We start from the raw sequence: 17,168 nt of genomic DNA on the forward strand, positions 1-17,168 counted from the left end.
AAACTTAGTGAAACACTGACCATGATTTTCATGGTCAAGAATACTAAAAGAGAAGGGAGTTCATGATGGATGCGAATTTCTTAAATGTGAGATACTGAAGGCACAATTTCAAACAGTTCCAACCAATACATAAATATAAATGTGTCCTTAGTAAGCCATTCAAGACAATACTGTGGTGTGGGAAATATGCCTATTAATTTCTTCCATTTTAATGTTACTGTGAAGTCTAAACTGCTGGTGATATTTTTCTATCTGAAGGACCATATCCTCCCCCTGCCTGGCCCTTTATAACTTCAGGAGAGCCCCATCACTCAGTTTTTGAGTCAACCTCCCAGGCATTTCTAGTTAGACTGTAAGGGAGAGTCTTCTCTGAGGCTGGTCTCTTCCAATTATAATTCTATGTTTCTCGAGAACAGTGCCAGATTTACCATTGTGCTTAGATGTGCTTAAGTACAGGGCCCATCTTTCTACCAATTTATTTTTATAATGGATTTTGCTTATGTGGTGCAATTCTCAATTTGAAGGTGTTCTGTTTCAGAGTGATTCCAGACATATCACCTCTTCACATGGCCCTTTTGGGCCATGCCATTGCCCCACTAAAAGGAAGGTGCAGGGGTGGCTCATAATGCCCACGTGCCCTCCCTCCTTCCCTTATCACATGGTGGGGATGGGACAGGGTATATTGGCACCCTTTTCCTCCCCTCCCCCATCAGATGGCAGAAAAGGTGGCCACACGTGGCAATGCCATCACACACACAAAAAGGGGAGGAAAGCGTGGTTAGTTCAATTGGAGCTATCCAAACAACACTTTCCTTTCCCATAGTGGTGGAGGAAGCACCTTTCAGCACTTCCACCACACTTTGGGAGGAATGTGGTTGGGGCCTACCATGTGTCATGTGATGGTGCATGACAGGTCCCATTCAAGCCTCTCATAAAATCAGCAAAATGGGGCAAAAATGCTCCCTGTGAAAAGGTCCCTAATGATATGTTGATAGGCTCTGGGAGTGTGCCAAAAAGCAGGTAGTATAGACCTACCAGGCCAGTCTCTTTCAGGGCCCAAGCAAGGAAGGGGCCTCATAACCTAACTAGCACAGGGCACATTTGTCCTAAATCCAGCACTGCTTTTAAATAATGTGCTGAACTGCTTTGTAAGTGTGTTTTAGTGTACATTTTAATTATGTTTTAATGTTACTTATAGTGTAATTCCATTTTAATGATAATCTTTAGTACATTTCAAAATTTATTTTCTGTTTGCTTTAATGTTGTAAGTCTCAGTTCTGAGGGAATGAGCAGGATATAAGATGATAATGATGATGATGGTGATGATGAGCTGTTATGTATTGATGCTACAATTCTGCCTCCCCCCAGCTAAGTCATTTACAGAACAATCATTTTTGTGTTTGGGAGACAAGTTTAGTGGGGCTTACTTCTAGATAATAGCAAAGTGCACATTCAGCATCATTATCATAAACGGAAAATGCATTTTCAGAAGGAGTTCATATATCTGGGATATGTCATACAGCTCATACAACATTACTGCAAACAGTCATTAAAAGTCTGTATTCATGTTTACTATCTCTGACCCACTGGTGATAGTAGCTCAATAGCTCTCTTTCCTTCAGCTATAACACTCTGGGCTCTCTCTCTGTACCTTATTGGTTGCATAGTCTGGTATAAGCTTTGCACAGCAGGAACCGCACAGTCCCCCAGCACCTCCAAAAGAAGGTCAAGGTGGGCCTTAGTGGAATAGAATGGGTAGATTTTTGTGAACTGGACAAAACCAGTCCTGGCTACATGTCTCAATACACCAGAACCTTTGCAAATTTCACAAGAGTTTGTTAAAATGTTGGCTGAGACCTATCTCACAGCAAGCCCCAAGGAACGTATCTTCCAAACAGAGTCACAAAGGATTTGGCAGTAAATGAGTCAGGTGTGAGAAAGGCAGAGTTGTAGTACCAACAGACAATAATTTCATGCAACAATTGGAATAGCCATGCTTGGACTAACTTTGCACGTTCCACAATACATGCATTGAGTGCTGAACAGTGCAATTAATGTACAAGAAAGATGAAAGCTAGTGGGGAAAAATTGGACTTTACATTACAAATGTAAATGTTCTGCAAACTGGTCATCTGGAAAAAAAGTTGGTTAATGTACCATCCTTGTCTACATTAAATGAACGAAAGTGTTTTATTTCCCATGGCAACTGATCCTCACCTCTTAGTGTGCTCTGATTAATACTTCACCTTTGGTAACCAATTAGATTCCTTGGCAAAACAATAACAAGATAATGCCTGAAACATCAGCCTTTAGTAATGGTGATGATGATAAGAGCAATGTTGATTTCATAAATGGAAAGCAGTTTTGTAAAGAAACAGTGTCAGTGCTGACATTAGAATAATATAATAAAAGAGTTGGAAGAGACCACATGGGCCATCTAGTTCAATCTCCTGCCATGCAGGAAAAACACAATCGAAGTATCCCTGACAGATGCCTACACAGTCTCTGTTTAAAGGGAGTTTTCACCACACTCCGAGGCAGAGAGTTCCACCATTGAACAGCCCATACAATCAGGAAATTCTTCCTAATGTTCAGGTGGAATCTCCTTTCCTGTAATTTGAACCCCCACAACTACATTTTTTCAGTCCTTGTTCCCTTAATTCTTATCCAGATGCTCTAAACCTGGTTTCCAGGATTGAGGTCTTGCATCTCTTCACAGGTGTAAATATTTTTGACGTATAAAGCTACCTCACCCCCTCTCCTGTTTGTTTATTTCTCTGAAACAGGCTAAACCCCTCCATTGCTACATTCCAGTCATAGGATTCATTCCACCAGGTTTCAGTTATGCTTATTACATCATAACTGTTTTGATGACTGAAATGTTTACCTCACCCTGGCAAGCTTCCTAGTATTGGTGAAAGGGTCTGTTCCTCACTCTTCTGGTTTTGCCATGCTATAATGCTGCCAGTGCCCTCCTTCTTCAGCATCCAAGGAGGAGAAGGAGGAGGATACAATCACTTTGTCCTGCTACAGAAGGAGATGGAAACCCAACAACAAATCCTGTGTTCCTCCATCCTGTGAGAAGAAGAAAGCAGTGACTTCACACCTTTCCCAAGAGAAGGCAGGGGACAGCAATGCAGTGACCTGACAGTTCCATCAGACCAATGGCATTAAGGCAATCATCATCATAACCACCACCACCACCATCATCATTATCAGCATGTAGCATGATCAGGTTGTGGAGGAATCACAATTATGTCCTCTCTTTCTTGGGGTTAAGACCCTTTTTCTCTAGGGATGGATGGAAGTTACAGACAATGTGACAATGGCTTCTTCCTTTCTTAAATGGCAGAGACCATAGGCATCACTTGCCTCTCAATATCCCTCCTCTTTTGGAGATAGCGGGGGATGTGAATGCAGTGGTTTCTTCCTTTAGGGATGAGTGCTTCTAGCATATTCTTTTTTTCTGATAGAAAGTGTGGGTGACACTCTCCTCTTCCTCTGCCTTCAGTAATGGACACTCTGAAATAGATGTGTGTAAACAATATCTGTGATTAGTGTGCATGTAAATGACAATCTGCCTATACACATTTCCCTATTAACAAGTGTGTCCAGACCAGATAGGGGGCAGGGCATAAAAGCCAGTTTTCTCCATTTGAACCTGCTTGGATCCTACATGCATTTTCTGAAACCCTGTTGCATAACTTTACTTCTAGAGAAGTGACATTGGTCGGGACTTGAACTGCCTTTTATATAGCAGCATCCCTGCTGTGGGACTCTTTCTTTGGGGAGGATGTGCCAGGTGTCCCCCCCCCCCCAACTATTAATTGACATTTATAGCAATGCTACTCCAACTGGTGATCCATGGACCAGTGCTGATCTACAAACCATTGACTGCTGGTTTGTGATAAGAAAGAAACATATAGTCAAATGGCAAAAATATGATGCTAATTCCTGGCATGTTGGGTAAAAATTTTGATCACAGAATCATAGAAACACAGAGTTCAACCTTTGCTCAGTCATGAAATCAAAGCACCCTCAACAGATAGCTATCCAGTCTCTGTTTAAAAACCATCAGAGAGACTCAACCACTCTCTGAGGCAGTGTATTCCAGTGTCGAACAGCCTTTACCACCAGGAAATTCTGCCTAATGTTCTGGTATTTGGACCACAGAAAACAAATTGGTTCAATCTTCAATGTGATATTCTTTCCAACATTTAAACATCTATCATGTCACGTTTCAAATGTTCTCCTCCAGATACCTAGCTTCCTAAGCTGTTCTTCATAGGACATAGCTTCCAGACCAGTAACTTAATAAGCACTGTTCTAATAAAATGCAAACATTATTGCAATGTTTGCATTTTATTCTTTTTAGAAGTTACTCCAAGGACTTATTTAGCAGAACTGCAATTCAGAAATACCTTGAAATAAATATATGTGTAGGAAATTACTGATAGTTGAAACAGTTCTCATTTGGGATCTAGCAGTTCAAAACTGGGATCAGGACCAATTTTCCATTGATGTAAATTGGTTTAGCACCTTCTCAGTTGGCCTGATTGGGGAAATTGAATCAGTATCTACAGATACTTTGGCTATATATGTTAAAACACTGTGCAGCTTTCACTGATAGGGATTTTAACAAAACCAATGATATTGGCTTTCTTTCTCATTTTACTAATAGAAGTAATGAATGTATCTACCTTTAATCCAGAGTGCTCTTTGCAGAGCTGAGGAAAAACAGAATGAGTAATTGTAACTTGTTGGCTTGATTTTGCAAACAGGAATTTGCTTTGTCAGCTCAATCTATTTGGGCTGCTTGGCTCACAGATCTGCTAATTAGTTTATTTGATGGCTTTGCCCTATTCTGTAATTATTCTGTAGTTTCATTAAGGAGCACAGGCCAATGGATGATCCAATTAGTCTTCACTCTGAGCTATGAGTGTAACATCTCGCTTCGAGGAAGTAAACCTTTTCAGTTTGGTTGCTAGTGGTAACTTATGAAAACCAATGTGTAGGAAGTTAGTGAGGGCCCTTCTACACAGCCATATAACCTAGAATATCATTGCAGAAAATCCTACAAAGTTTGCTTTGAACTGGCAGCCCACACTGCCATATATTCCAGTTCAAAGCAGAAAATGTGGGATTTTATTCAGCTGTGTTGAAGGGACCTGAGTAGAATAAAGAACAGACAAACAACTTGAGACCATCAGAACTGCATAATCATAGAATCATAGAATCATAGAGTTGGAAGAGACCTCATGGGCCATCCAGTCCAACCCCCTGCCAAGAAGCAGGAATATTGCATTCAAAGCACCCCTGACAGATGGCTATCCAGCCTCTGCTTAAAAGCTTCCAAAGAGGGAGCCTCCACCACACTCCGGGGCAGAGAGATCCACTGCTGAACGGCTCTCACAATCAGGAAGTTCTTCCTCATGTTCAGATGGAATCTCCTTTCTTGTGGTTTGAAGCCATTGTTCCTTGTCCTAATCTCCATGGAAGCAGTAAACAAGCTTGCTCCCTCCTCCCTGTGACTTCCTCTCACATAACTTCTCAGCTGTGCTCTCTTGTAACAGAAATATAAACAAATATATATTTTATGTGGAGAAAGCTAAGGGCTGGGTAGGTTTAGTCAAATCTTCACACTTGTGGGTTCACTTTTTGCAGATTTGAATGTTCATAGATTTGATTAAACTTTGGTCCTCCAGTGCAACTTTGTGGTCAACTTTGATCCGAAAGAGTGCTAGAGGAGTGGTTTCCTAACCTTTGGTTCTCTAGGTGTTTTGGACTTCAGCTCTGACAATTCCTAAAAGTTGGTAAGATGGCTGGGATTTCTGGGATTTGAAGTCCAAAACAACTGGAGGAATTTGGTCATGTCAGGAGCGACTTGAGAAACTGCAAGTCATTTCTGGTGTGAGAGAATTGGCCGTCTGCAAGGACGTTGCCCAGGGGATGCCCAGATGATTTGATGTTTTTATCATCCTTGTGGGAGGCTTCTCTCATGTCCCCGCATGAGGAGCTGGAGCTGATAGAGGGAGCTCATCCGCCTCTCCCCGGATTTGAACCTGCGACCTGTCGGTCTTCAGTCCTTCAGTCAGAGCTGCCATAGAGGTTTAACCCACTGCGCCACAGGGGTTTAACCCACTGTGCCACTGGAGGAATAAAGGTTGGGAATGACTGCCTACTAGAGGATTTAGAGATTCTTAATGTGGTGTTGCCTCAGATTATTTTTTTTTCAAAATTGTGGTTTTTTTTACTGTTATGTGGATCCTACACTCCTAAACTCTAGCAATTGCGGAGGGCTGACTGTACCACAAACAGGCCTAGCAGCCAGTCAGAGCAGGGGTGAAAATGATAACAGCACCATTGATATTATTAGACTTCAACTCCCAGAATTCCCAGCTGGTGGTGATGTCTGCTGGAAGTTGCAATCCAACATTCACACCAGGAGATCAATGTGATTCCTAACCTAGACTAGGGAGTTTGATTAGGACTGAGGTGATCTAGAGTCAAATCCCTACCCTAGTACAAAACTCAGTATTTTAACTTTAGCCAAAATATGTTGTAGAAGGTCTCAATTATCTGCATTTTTGCTCCTTTCTTATGGAAATGCACAGTTGTCCTAAACATTGTTTCTTGGTTGCTGTTCAAATAAATGCAGACATTTCTCCCAAGCAATGAAAGTGCACTATTTCATTTAATTGGATGAGCACTTTTAAATAGGGTCTTTTCACTGACATTTTGCCTTGGTTTCTACCACTGTCTCTTTTGTCTGTGAGATTCTGTAAATGGGCACACTTCCATTTAAAATTAAGTGCTTTAGATTTCTTGATCACAGTGGAGGAAGCGTAAGTGGGTGCTTAAGGCTTCAGTTGTAAGAGCAGTAAGGAGCAGCAAATCCCAGTGAGTGTTCCTGTTAAATAACCACTGTATTGATGACTGACTGATGGATAGATTGATTGACAGCATATTCCCCACCACCTTTCTACCAGGGAGCCCAAGAGTAGAAATTTCAGGGTTGTCATAAATCAGAAATGACTTCAAAACACATGACAACAAGCATATGTGTTTGTGTCTGTGTATTGGTATCTTTTTCTGATAAAAGTGCATTAATGTAAATTTTACTGTCGCTATAATTGAACTAAGAATGTATCTCTTTATAAAACATAAGGGTTCCTTCCATTCACTGAACAGATTCAGATCCAATAGCACTTCTTGCTTGTGGGACATGAGCTGTTTACATTTATTTCTTTCCTCCGTGTAGCTCTGAATATCACTTTCTAGGGCAGTGGTTCTCAGTCCTTGGTCTTCCAGATGGTTTAGATTTGAGCTTCCAGAATCCCTGACCATAGGCGAAACTGGCTGGGACTTCTTGGAGTTGAAGTGAAATATACCTGAATGACCAGAGATTGTCAAGCACTGTTCTGGTGGATCGTCTGATCTATAGCACCTGACTTCATGAAAAGGCCCAGGGGGAGAGGCAGAATTGGTAAAAAATAGTCCACTGTCATTTCATAAGCAGGAATTTAACTATGCCAGCATAAAAGGATCAAAGCCGGTGTAAAAGGGCAGGATAAATGTAACTTCAAGCTAGAATCTGAAGTTTCCACATGATATTTTTGTAAAAAAGGCCATGCTGGAAAAGTAAGTCTTAGGCCTGTTGAGAGGCTTCAGTATTGAGCAAAAAATAAGATGGTTTTTGAGGTCAAAGAATGAAGTTAACGTTTTCCCCAAGTTATCAAAACTAGTGAAATGAATTTTAGCAGGAATAAATGTAAGGCGTTGCATCCAGGCAGGAAAAATTAAATACATAACTATAGGATGGGTGACAGCTGGCTTGGAAGCAGTACTGTACAGGTGAAAAGGATCTAGGGGTCTTAGGACACCATATGCTAAACATGAATTAACACCGTGATGCAGCAACCAAAAAAGCCAGTGCTTTTTTGGTCAGGCCTTACCTGGAATACTGTGTCCGGTTCTGGTCACCACAATTCAAGGAGGATATTGACAAGTTGAAATATATTCAGAGGACGGAGATCAAGATTATGGAACCAAGTCTTAAGAGGACTATTTTAGGGAGCTGAATTCAAAGACGGGTCTTTCCCCTGCTGGCGAGCTGGCGGGGGGAAGAGGTTTGTCCCCCTCCGCCGAAGAAAAGTAGTTCCGGCCGGAACTACAGGTTGGGGGCGGAGCCGGCCTATAGGGTTGGCCCGCCCCCAAACAACCATTCAAGCGAAGACCTTCGACGGAGCAGCATCAAGGTCGGTGTCGGGGCTGGGGGGAATGGAGCTCTGTCCCCCCCCCTTTTGCTGCTCCGTCGTGGTCGGCGGTGGCCTCCGGGGCCGTGCGGGCGGCGTCCTTCGCCACGGGTCCCGCTTCCCTTCCGTGGGCTAGCGGGGAGAGGTCGGCCGGCCGGGCCCCTGGTTTGCAGGCCGGCCGCGGGTTGCCGCCGGATTCGCCCATTTCTCGGCGCGTGCGGGGGCGGCTGCGCGGCCTCCTCTCGGCGGGTGGGCCTGTCGCCTCTTCTCCCCCCTTTTCCCGCCACGGGAGGCCTCGTTTTTTGGGCGGAGGAGCCCATGGCCGCGGCAGCCGCGTGTGATCGGGCGGAGGCCGAGGACATGCCGTAGCTGTCCAGGCTCAGGGGACGGGCTGCGTCGCCGGCCTCCGCCCACGCGCGCTGCTTCTGGCACGGCCATTTGGCCTTGGACCGGGCGTCTAGTTAAGGCGCTGGCGACGCAAGGACAGGGGACAGGCTCGGCAGGTAGACTTGCCCAGCGGTGGGCTTTCTGAGAGGGGAGGGAATGGGCGTTGCTCCCTTCCCCAGCCTCGCCGGGCCTGGCTTCTGGGTGGCTGGCAGCCATTTTGGCCACATGGTCCCCTGCTGGCAGCATGGAGGCCGCCATTTTGGCCGCAGGGCTGGCAGCCATTTTGGGTACTTTTTAATAGCCATGATGTGCAGGGACTTATTAGATGCTACCCCCCCCCCACTCCCAGTTGTGGCATAGTGAATTACTTTGTTACAGATATATAGATGTATATAGATATAGATCATAGAAGCATAGAATCAAAGAGTTGGAAGATACCTCATGGGCCATCCAGTCCAACCCCCTGCCAAGAAGCAGGAATATTGTATTAATCACCCCTGACAGATGGCCATCCAATATATATAGATATATATATAGATGAAGAAATACAAAAAATAGACATATATATATATATATATATATATATATATATATATAGATTAAGAAATACAAAAAAAAAATTAAAAATTAAAAATTTAATTATTATTAAAATAATTAATAATAATAATAATAAATAAATAAATAATACAAGTGCTTCTATATACACACATATATGTTCAGTTTCCTACGGATAGCCAGGGGCGGACATTTAGTTTCGCCACCTAAGGGTTATAGGGAGGTTATACTTTCTCACTGCCCGGTTTAGTGTGAGTTTGAGTTGTAGCCCCCTACTCTTACTACACCTACAATGAGTCGCCAGGGTGAACTCGTTAAATAGGAATGAGCTCCTGGCTCTTAACCACAAAGTTTGTTGCTGATCTATACAAATTTCAGGACATTCAGCCTGCATAACATATTACGGCGAGGCCCGTTGCAGTTTCAAATAAGGGGGGGAAGACAATTAGACTGATCAACTAAAGAACGGCTCTGGTCGTGGGCTGCTTATTAGTGGAGCAATCCTATCCATGGCCTATGATAGATCCTACGTCGCCATCCCTTGGGAGGCCTGATTCCTTTACTAGTTAATTAACGATCAGGGTTACAATTTCTCCACAGGATGGCGCCGAAGAAGAACTTGGGAGGTCCCAAGGGCAAGGGCCCTGCAGCCAAGACAGCGACGAAGCGCCCTTCACCCACGACAGTTTCGTCATCAGAGGAAGAGGGGATCTCAGCAGAAGACCTCAATGCCCTTCTGATCCGTGTCAACCAACTTGAAAAAGAGAGAGGGGTGGCAGCGCCAGCTGGTCCTAGGCCAGCTCGGCACGCAAGTAAGACAGCTATGTTTAAGGCTCTTCTCTCTCGTGTTTCCACCCTAGAATCGGGCCGGGCTTCTCGACCGATAGAGACCACCGGTCCCTCATCAACAGCAACAGGCGAATGCAGTGCAGCTTCAAGCCAGCCTTCCGAACTCCGGGCTTTGCCGTCCGAAAGGACACCGCAAGGCCAAGGATTCCAAGGTCCCAGTGCAGTGGACGCGTTGGTGCGACCTCCTGCCCAGCTGTCGGTGGCGTCCACATCAACAGGTACCAACACTACATGTTTCTGGCCTTGGGATAACACACAAAGGCAGGAGATTGCTGCTCCACAGCAAACACAAACCGCAGCGCTAGGCGTGGCTGGCTCACTAGTGGCAGCGACACAGTCGCCCTGGCAGGCTGTTCCTACTCCCCCGTTGCCAACAACTGAGGATGCCAACCAGTTCTGGGGCACAGCGAGATGGCCTCTGCCTGCTGAGCCTAAAATGAGCTCCATATCGCTGGGATCACACCTGTCGCAAAAAACTATAGACAAAATACTCAAGAATGAGTATATTGATATGTTTTCGCTGTATTTTAGGGAATTAGAAAAGAAAGAGAAGGATGACCTAGATGAAGAATCTAAGGATAAAATTAAAAAGAGGAAGGTTGATCAAACATGGGAGAACTGGTTGGCATGCTATATGATTTATGCCGGCATCTTGGTTGATGCTTATCCATATAGGGGGAAGTCGCTTTTTCAATACCAGAACATCATTTACTGCGCGTATGTCAATTTCACGGGTAACGCATGGTTATCCTACGATAAGCGTTTTCGTTTCGATGCGGCCCGATCTCCCACTAGTCGTTGGGACCTGATAGATAACCAGTTGTGGATGGACGTCTTAACCCCGGCACGTCCATACATTGGGGAAAAAGCAGATAGCGGACATACTATCCAAAATTTTAAGGGCGGACAGTCCTTTCGACAGGCTGGCGCCCAACAACAACAACAGCCCCAACGTCAAAAGGCCCTCTGCTGGGAATATTCATCCCAGGGCAACTGCACACGTAGAGCCTGCAAATTTCAACATGCCTGTTCTATATGTTCAGGAACCCATTCTGCAAGAAACTGTAACAGAGGTAAGCCGGCCAGGCCCTTCCCCAAGGACAGTCAGTTTCCCAAGCGAAATGGTGTCCCTACCCCTCTTCCAAAAGGGGCCCAGCCCAATTAAGCTGGCCCAACTAGAAAACTGGTTGAAAAGTTACCCAGATAGGGTTGTTGCAGGTTATTTGTTAGATGGCTTTAGTCAGGGTTTCCGCATCCCAGCCCAGGGCCCAAGAGTGCAATTTCATTCACGCAACCTAAAGTCAATAATAGGTATGGAACACATTGTCCGACAAAAAATTCAAAAAGAGGCTCAGGAGGGCAGGATATTGGGCCCATTTGCCTCCCCTCCGACTCCGCGATTCTGAGTCTCGCCGCTCGGGATCGTGCCCAAAAAGAATCAGGGTGAGTATCGTCTCATTCACCACTTGTCATACCCCAAGGGGACATCGGTGAATGATGCGATACCTGATGACCACTGCACAGTGCATTATACGTCTTTCGATGCCGCAGTGCGCATGGTGAGAAGTCGGGGCTTTGCAGCCGAACTAGCCAAATGTGACATAAAATCAGCATTTCGCTTACTGCCGGTGCACCCAAATGATTTCGAGCTCCTGGGATTCCAGTTTGAGGGCCTCTTCTACTTCGATAGGGCCCTCCCAATGGGATGTGCTGTTTCATGCTCTATGTTCGAAAAGTTTAGTACCTTTTTGGAATGGGCAGTAAAACAAAAATCCGGCTTAAAGGGCGTTGTACACTACCTCGATGATTTTTTGTTTATAGGAAAAGCCGGGCGGGGCGACTGTACAACATTGTTGTCCTCTTTTATGGAGCTCACGGAACAGCTAGGCGTTCCGTTGGCCAGTGAAAAGACCGAGGGCCCCAGCACCACGCTAACCTTCCTGGGCGTTCAGTTGGACACAGTAAATCAATTCTCTAGGTTGCCCCCAGAAAAAATAAACAATTTGGTACAACGAGTGACTGACTTCATCCAAAAGACAAAGGCCACGCTTCGCGAATTCCAAGAGCTAATCGGGCATTTGAACTTTGCTTGCAAAGTTGTTGCGCCCGGCAGGGCCTTCTTGCGCAGATTGTGCGATGCTACTTCAAAGGTCCGGGCGCCTCACCATCACATTAGGTTGACCCGCCAAATCAAATCCGATTTAGCCACCTGGTTAAACTTCCTGTCCCAATTTAATGGTGTTTCATTTTGGAGACAGGACCTGATGCTGAAGGACGCCCTGCAGGTGGCGTCTGATGCATCGGGTTCAATTGGTTTTGGGGTCTACTTCAATGGCCATTGGTGTGCCCAACAGTGGCCTGTGAGGTGGCACAATGTGGGCGTCACCACAGATTTGACTTTTCTAGAATTTTTTCCAATTTTGGTGGCAGTTACAATTTGGACACAGTTTTTTCAAAATTCTACGGTGCACTTTTGGTGCGACAACATGGCCACGGTACAGGTAATCAATAATCTCACATCTAGATCGGTTAGAGTAATGGAAGTGGTCCGACGATTCACACTTCATTGTTTAAAGCACAACATATTGTTTAAAGCATTTCATGTGTTGGGCATTCATAATCCGCTGGCTGACGCTCTGTCTCGTATGCAGATGGAGCGTTTCAGACAGTTGGCGCCCAACGCAGACGTCCGACCAGAGGCTATGCCAGACCATCTTTGGCAGGTTGGAGTGATGAGGTTTTGAGGGGAATGTCTATAGCCCTAGCGCCAAGCTCTAGAAAATCATACCTTAATACAGTACAAGAATTTGTTGACTTTAAAAAGTACTATAACCTGCCCACTGTTGTGCCGACACCGTACGAGCAAATCGCTCAATTTTGTGTATACTCCAGGCGTCGGGGGTTAGCCCCTCAAACAATTAGATCAAAGTTAGCAGCTTTAGCTTTTTGGCTTAAGGCCCAGGGGTTCCCGGACCACACGAACGATTTTAGGTTACACAAGCTTCTGGCGGGATGGTCTCGGGAACATGGCCATCACTTGGATGACAGAGAGCCCCTGACACCAGACATACTAAGGGGCCTTAGCAAAACCTGGGCGCAGGTCTGTTCGTCGAGTTACGAACAGTCGCTTTTTCACACTGCTGCCCTAATTGCATTCTTTGGGGCTTTAAGGATAAGCGAGTTAGTGCCGGCCAGCAAAAGGGACGTATCGCACAAAGCCTTACTTTTTTCTGACATTGAGTTACTAGATCAAGGTTTACAAATCTCCATCAGATCGTCAAAAACTGATCAGTGGGCAAGGGGGACAGTGGTTTCATTGGCCTCCTGCGGTGATACGGATATTTGCCCGGTTACTGCCGCTGTCAAATTTATGTCAGTTAGAGGGGTCGCTGCTGGATATTTTTTCACTCACAAGAATGGTGACCCACTTACCAAATATCAATTTTGGACCATTACCAACAAGGCCCTTAGATTATTGGGAATGCAACACCACAAATTCGGAACACATTCATTTCGGATTGGCGCAGCATCTACGGCCGCGAGACTAGGTTATGGGGAAGAAAAAATAAAGACCCTGGGGAGGTGGAAATCTGGAGCTTTCAAAGGTTATGTTCGCCCTGTTTCTTTCTAATGATGTTTATCGTTACAGATGGACCGTTGCTGGGCCGTAGAAGGAGGGTGTTGATTTGCGGGCATAGCTACGTCCACTGGGCCGAGCGTCATGCCCGCAGAAGTACCTATGGCCAGCATTTGGGTTTGGCCTCAACTGCCTCAATAGAATGGAGAGGCAGGAGAGGGTTGAGATGGGACGGATTGATCCCGTTGATGTTTCAGGCTGGTGGGGGACCCCCACCAGACGTGTTAGTAATCCACCTTGGGGGTAATGATTTGGGCCTGTTGCAAGGCAAGGCCTTATATTTGCAAGCACGCAGTGATTTTAAAGCAATTGCTAAGGCATGGCCCAACACACTCATTGCATGGTCCGCAATGATCCCACGTTTAAGATGGATCGGGGGAGGTGATATTAGACAAATGGAAAGAGCCAGAAAACGGGTTAACCGGGCTATTCGTATAGAACTTGCCAGGCGGAGAGGATTGTTTATACACCAGGGTGGTATTACACTTGATAACCTGTTGTTATACCGAGGAGATGGTATCCATCTCTCGGATGAGGGCAACGACATCTTTTTGGCCAATTTAAAGTTTGGAATTGAGAGAGCGTTGATGGGTTTGGTGGGGTGATGGGGACAAAATAGACATGTGTCCCCAATCAGTGGCGGAAAAGAGTTAACTTAGTTAAATAGTTGGTATAGTCCTTAGGCATCCCCCTCAGAGTTGATAGGCCATTCAAGAATACACTCACCTAAAGTTCTTGGTGGTTAGGTGAGGGGAAAAGAATGGCCTAGGAAGTGGGTGTGGGAGAGAGCCTGGGATTGGTTATCTTAATAAAGTTGCTAATACATTACTTTAAGAGGTTTCAATATTAAGTTTACATGGGATACAGAAGTTTGCCCCGAGTGAGATAAAATTAGGCTGGGCAAAGGTGTTAGCTTGACTTTGCCCCACCAAGATCTGGTTATCTAACTAAACAGTTAAATCAACAGGTAACATTAATAAAGTTGCCCTTATTTAAACCCAACTGAATTTGTGTGGTCTGATCATTTCGGTGGTTGGGGGACAAGGGTCTTTCCCCTGCTGGCGAGCTGGCGGGGGGAAGAGGTTTGTCCCCCTCCGCCGAAGAAAAGTAGTTCCGGCCGGAACTACAGGTTGGGGGCGGAGCCGGCCTATAGGGTTGGCCCGCCCCCAAACAACCATTCAAGCGAAGACCTTCGACCCACCTCGCCCGCCCTATATAACAGTATAAGTGGTTGCCATTAGGGGGCCGGGTAGGAATTTTTTCCCTCCTATGTTCTAGGACGGTTTTTCGCCTACCCTATACTGTTAGGGCAAATTGGGATGGTGTGGTTATAAATAGGCTGGCACGGAAAAGAGTTAACTTAGTTAAATAGTTGGTATAGTCCTTAGGCATCCCCCTCAGAGTTGATAGGCCATTCAAGAATACACTCACCTAAAGTTCTTGGTGGTTAGGTGAGGGGAAAAGAATGGCCTAGGAAGTGGGTGTGGGAGAGAGCCTGGGATTGGTTATCTTAATAAAGTTGCTAATACATTACTTTAAGAGGTTTCAATATTAAGTTTACATGGGATACAGAAGTTTGCCCCGAGTGAGATAAAATTAGGCTGGGCAAAGGTGTTAGCTTGACTTTGCCCCACCAAGTTCTGGTTATCTAACTAAACAGTTAAATCAACAGGTAACATTAATAAAGTTGCCCTTATTTAAACCCAACTGAATTTGTGTGGTCTGATCATTTCGGTGGTTGGGGGACAAATAGCCATGTTAGTCTGGAATTTCAGTATGCAAAGGGATCTTGGCACATTTTAGGAATGGAAAGAACCTAGGTGCTATCATAAGCATCTTAGTTTATGTAGACTAGGCATGGATACCAACATATGGAATTTCATTAAACTGGAAATAATAATGCGGTAGTCCAGCCACAGAGCTATTTACATTTTTGAATTGAGAAACAGCCATTGTATGAGGAAATGTATACACTGTAAGGTGAAACTTGGTGCCATATTGTAGTGTATTCCTAAATACTAGGCTTGTTTGAGCAAAAAAAAAATTGGTTCAAAACTCGTTTCAGATGTAGGGAGTGCTGGTGGTTCGATTCTAAAGTCAATTCCGATTTTCACAGAAAAAAATGTTCAAAACTTTTTGAAATTTCCAAGACTTCCAAATCCTTTCCTTAATGGTTTGAAAGTGTTATTTCCTTTTCATTGGGTGGTCTTTACTTTGAAAATAGTTGTTTTACTCCGGAAGCCGGGAGAGGAAGCAAAGGGAGAAAATTCATCCAGCCTGTTTTAAAACACTTCCCAGGTTCCAGAAAGAAGCAATGGGAGAGGAGAGGGAGGAAATTTATCCACTCTGTTTTAAAAAGCTTCCCAGGCTCCAGACAGAAGCCAGGGGAGAGGAGAGGGAGGAAATTCATCCAGTTCATTTTAAAATGCTTCCCAGGATCCAGACAGAGGGGAGGGGGGAGGAAAGGGAGGAAATTCATCGAGTCTGTTTTAAACGCTTCCCAGGATCCAGACAGAGGTGAGGGGAGAGGAAAGGGAGCAAATTCATCCACTCTGCTTTAAAACGGCTTCCCAGGCTTGAGCCGAGGCCAGGGACCAGAAGCAGAGAAACGCTGAATCATTTCTGACTCACTTACTGCTTTGTAACAGAAATTGCAGAAAAAGCTTCAGAAGGGCAAAGGGACTTCAGGTTTCCTTAAAAAGTTAAAATCGCTTCAAAAGCAAATCTTTCTGAATTTATTCCGAATTACAAAGATTCTGACTGAACCTAACCATGCCTACTAAATATGCTAAAGGTAGCAGTCTGATCTTGGAACCTAAACAGGGTCAGTCCTGGTTAATATTTGGATGGGAGACTGCCAATGAATAGCAGGGGCTTTTAGAGGAAGGAGCTGGCAAATCTTAGAGCATTCCTTGCCTAAGCAAACATATAAAATTCATAGGATCAACATAAACTTGAAGGTCCACACACATCACAGACAAATCATTGCATCTGCTAGACTATGTTTGGTCTGATCTCTCATGTGAGAAACCATATTAATCAAGGATTCAGGCTAGCAGTTTTGTTCATCCAACTGTCAAAATAGTGGGGATTAAAAGAAAGAAAAGTACATTGAAAATACTATTACCACATCATTAAAAAGATTCCATGTACATTAAAGCAAATACAGTAGGTATCTTTTGTATGAAATCCATAGGTAAAAGGTAATGTTCCCACAAGCCTTCGCTGTTTCCCTTACACAAGCTTCAAACAGTGATAGTGGGAGCAGTCTTGGATTTCATATACAATTTGATAGATGCCCATCTATTCAGACTGTCTGGCATTCATTGTGTTGGCTATATGCATGTTCACATTCTTCTTTATCCAGTTAACCCGGATCTAAAACTATACTACTCAAATGAGGCAATGCCAAAAAAATTACATTTCATAACAAGAAATTGCTGCTCTGATATATGTTGAAAAGCACACTACAGGTCATTTCTTTT

The 17,168-nt window shown here is 44.5% G+C and overlaps 1 protein-coding gene across 1 annotated transcript; it reads left to right on the forward strand.

Annotated features, from left to right (window-relative positions):
• The first annotated feature begins 9,387 nt into the window (after positions 1–9,387).
• On the forward strand, positions 9,388–15,390 carry LOC137096048 (uncharacterized). Its single transcript, XM_067463683.1, has 2 exons — positions 9,388–10,264; positions 13,696–15,390. Exons 1-2 carry the CDS (start codon positions 9,799–9,801, stop codon positions 14,286–14,288), a joined length of 1,059 nt encoding a protein of 352 aa, XP_067319784.1. The 5' UTR covers positions 9,388–9,798; the 3' UTR covers positions 14,289–15,390.
• Positions 15,391–17,168: the final 1,778 nt, after the last annotated feature.

Source organism: Anolis sagrei, chromosome 2 (assembly GCF_037176765.1).
Source record: "Anolis sagrei isolate rAnoSag1 chromosome 2, rAnoSag1.mat, whole genome shotgun sequence".
Taxonomy (NCBI): domain Eukaryota; kingdom Metazoa; phylum Chordata; class Lepidosauria; order Squamata; family Dactyloidae; genus Anolis; species Anolis sagrei.

What these genes read in the sequence shown, in the direction of transcription:
- LOC137096048 (XM_067463683.1), top strand. Translation starts at nt 9,799, where the DNA reads ATGGCGCCGAAGAAGAACTTGGGAGGTCCCAAGGGCAAGGGCCCTGCA. An exon ending in GGTGGCGTCCACATCAACAG is followed by an intron (nt 10,265 to 13,695) that starts GTACCAACACTA and finishes TTATCGTTACAG; the next exon opens with ATGGACCGTTGCTGGGCCGT.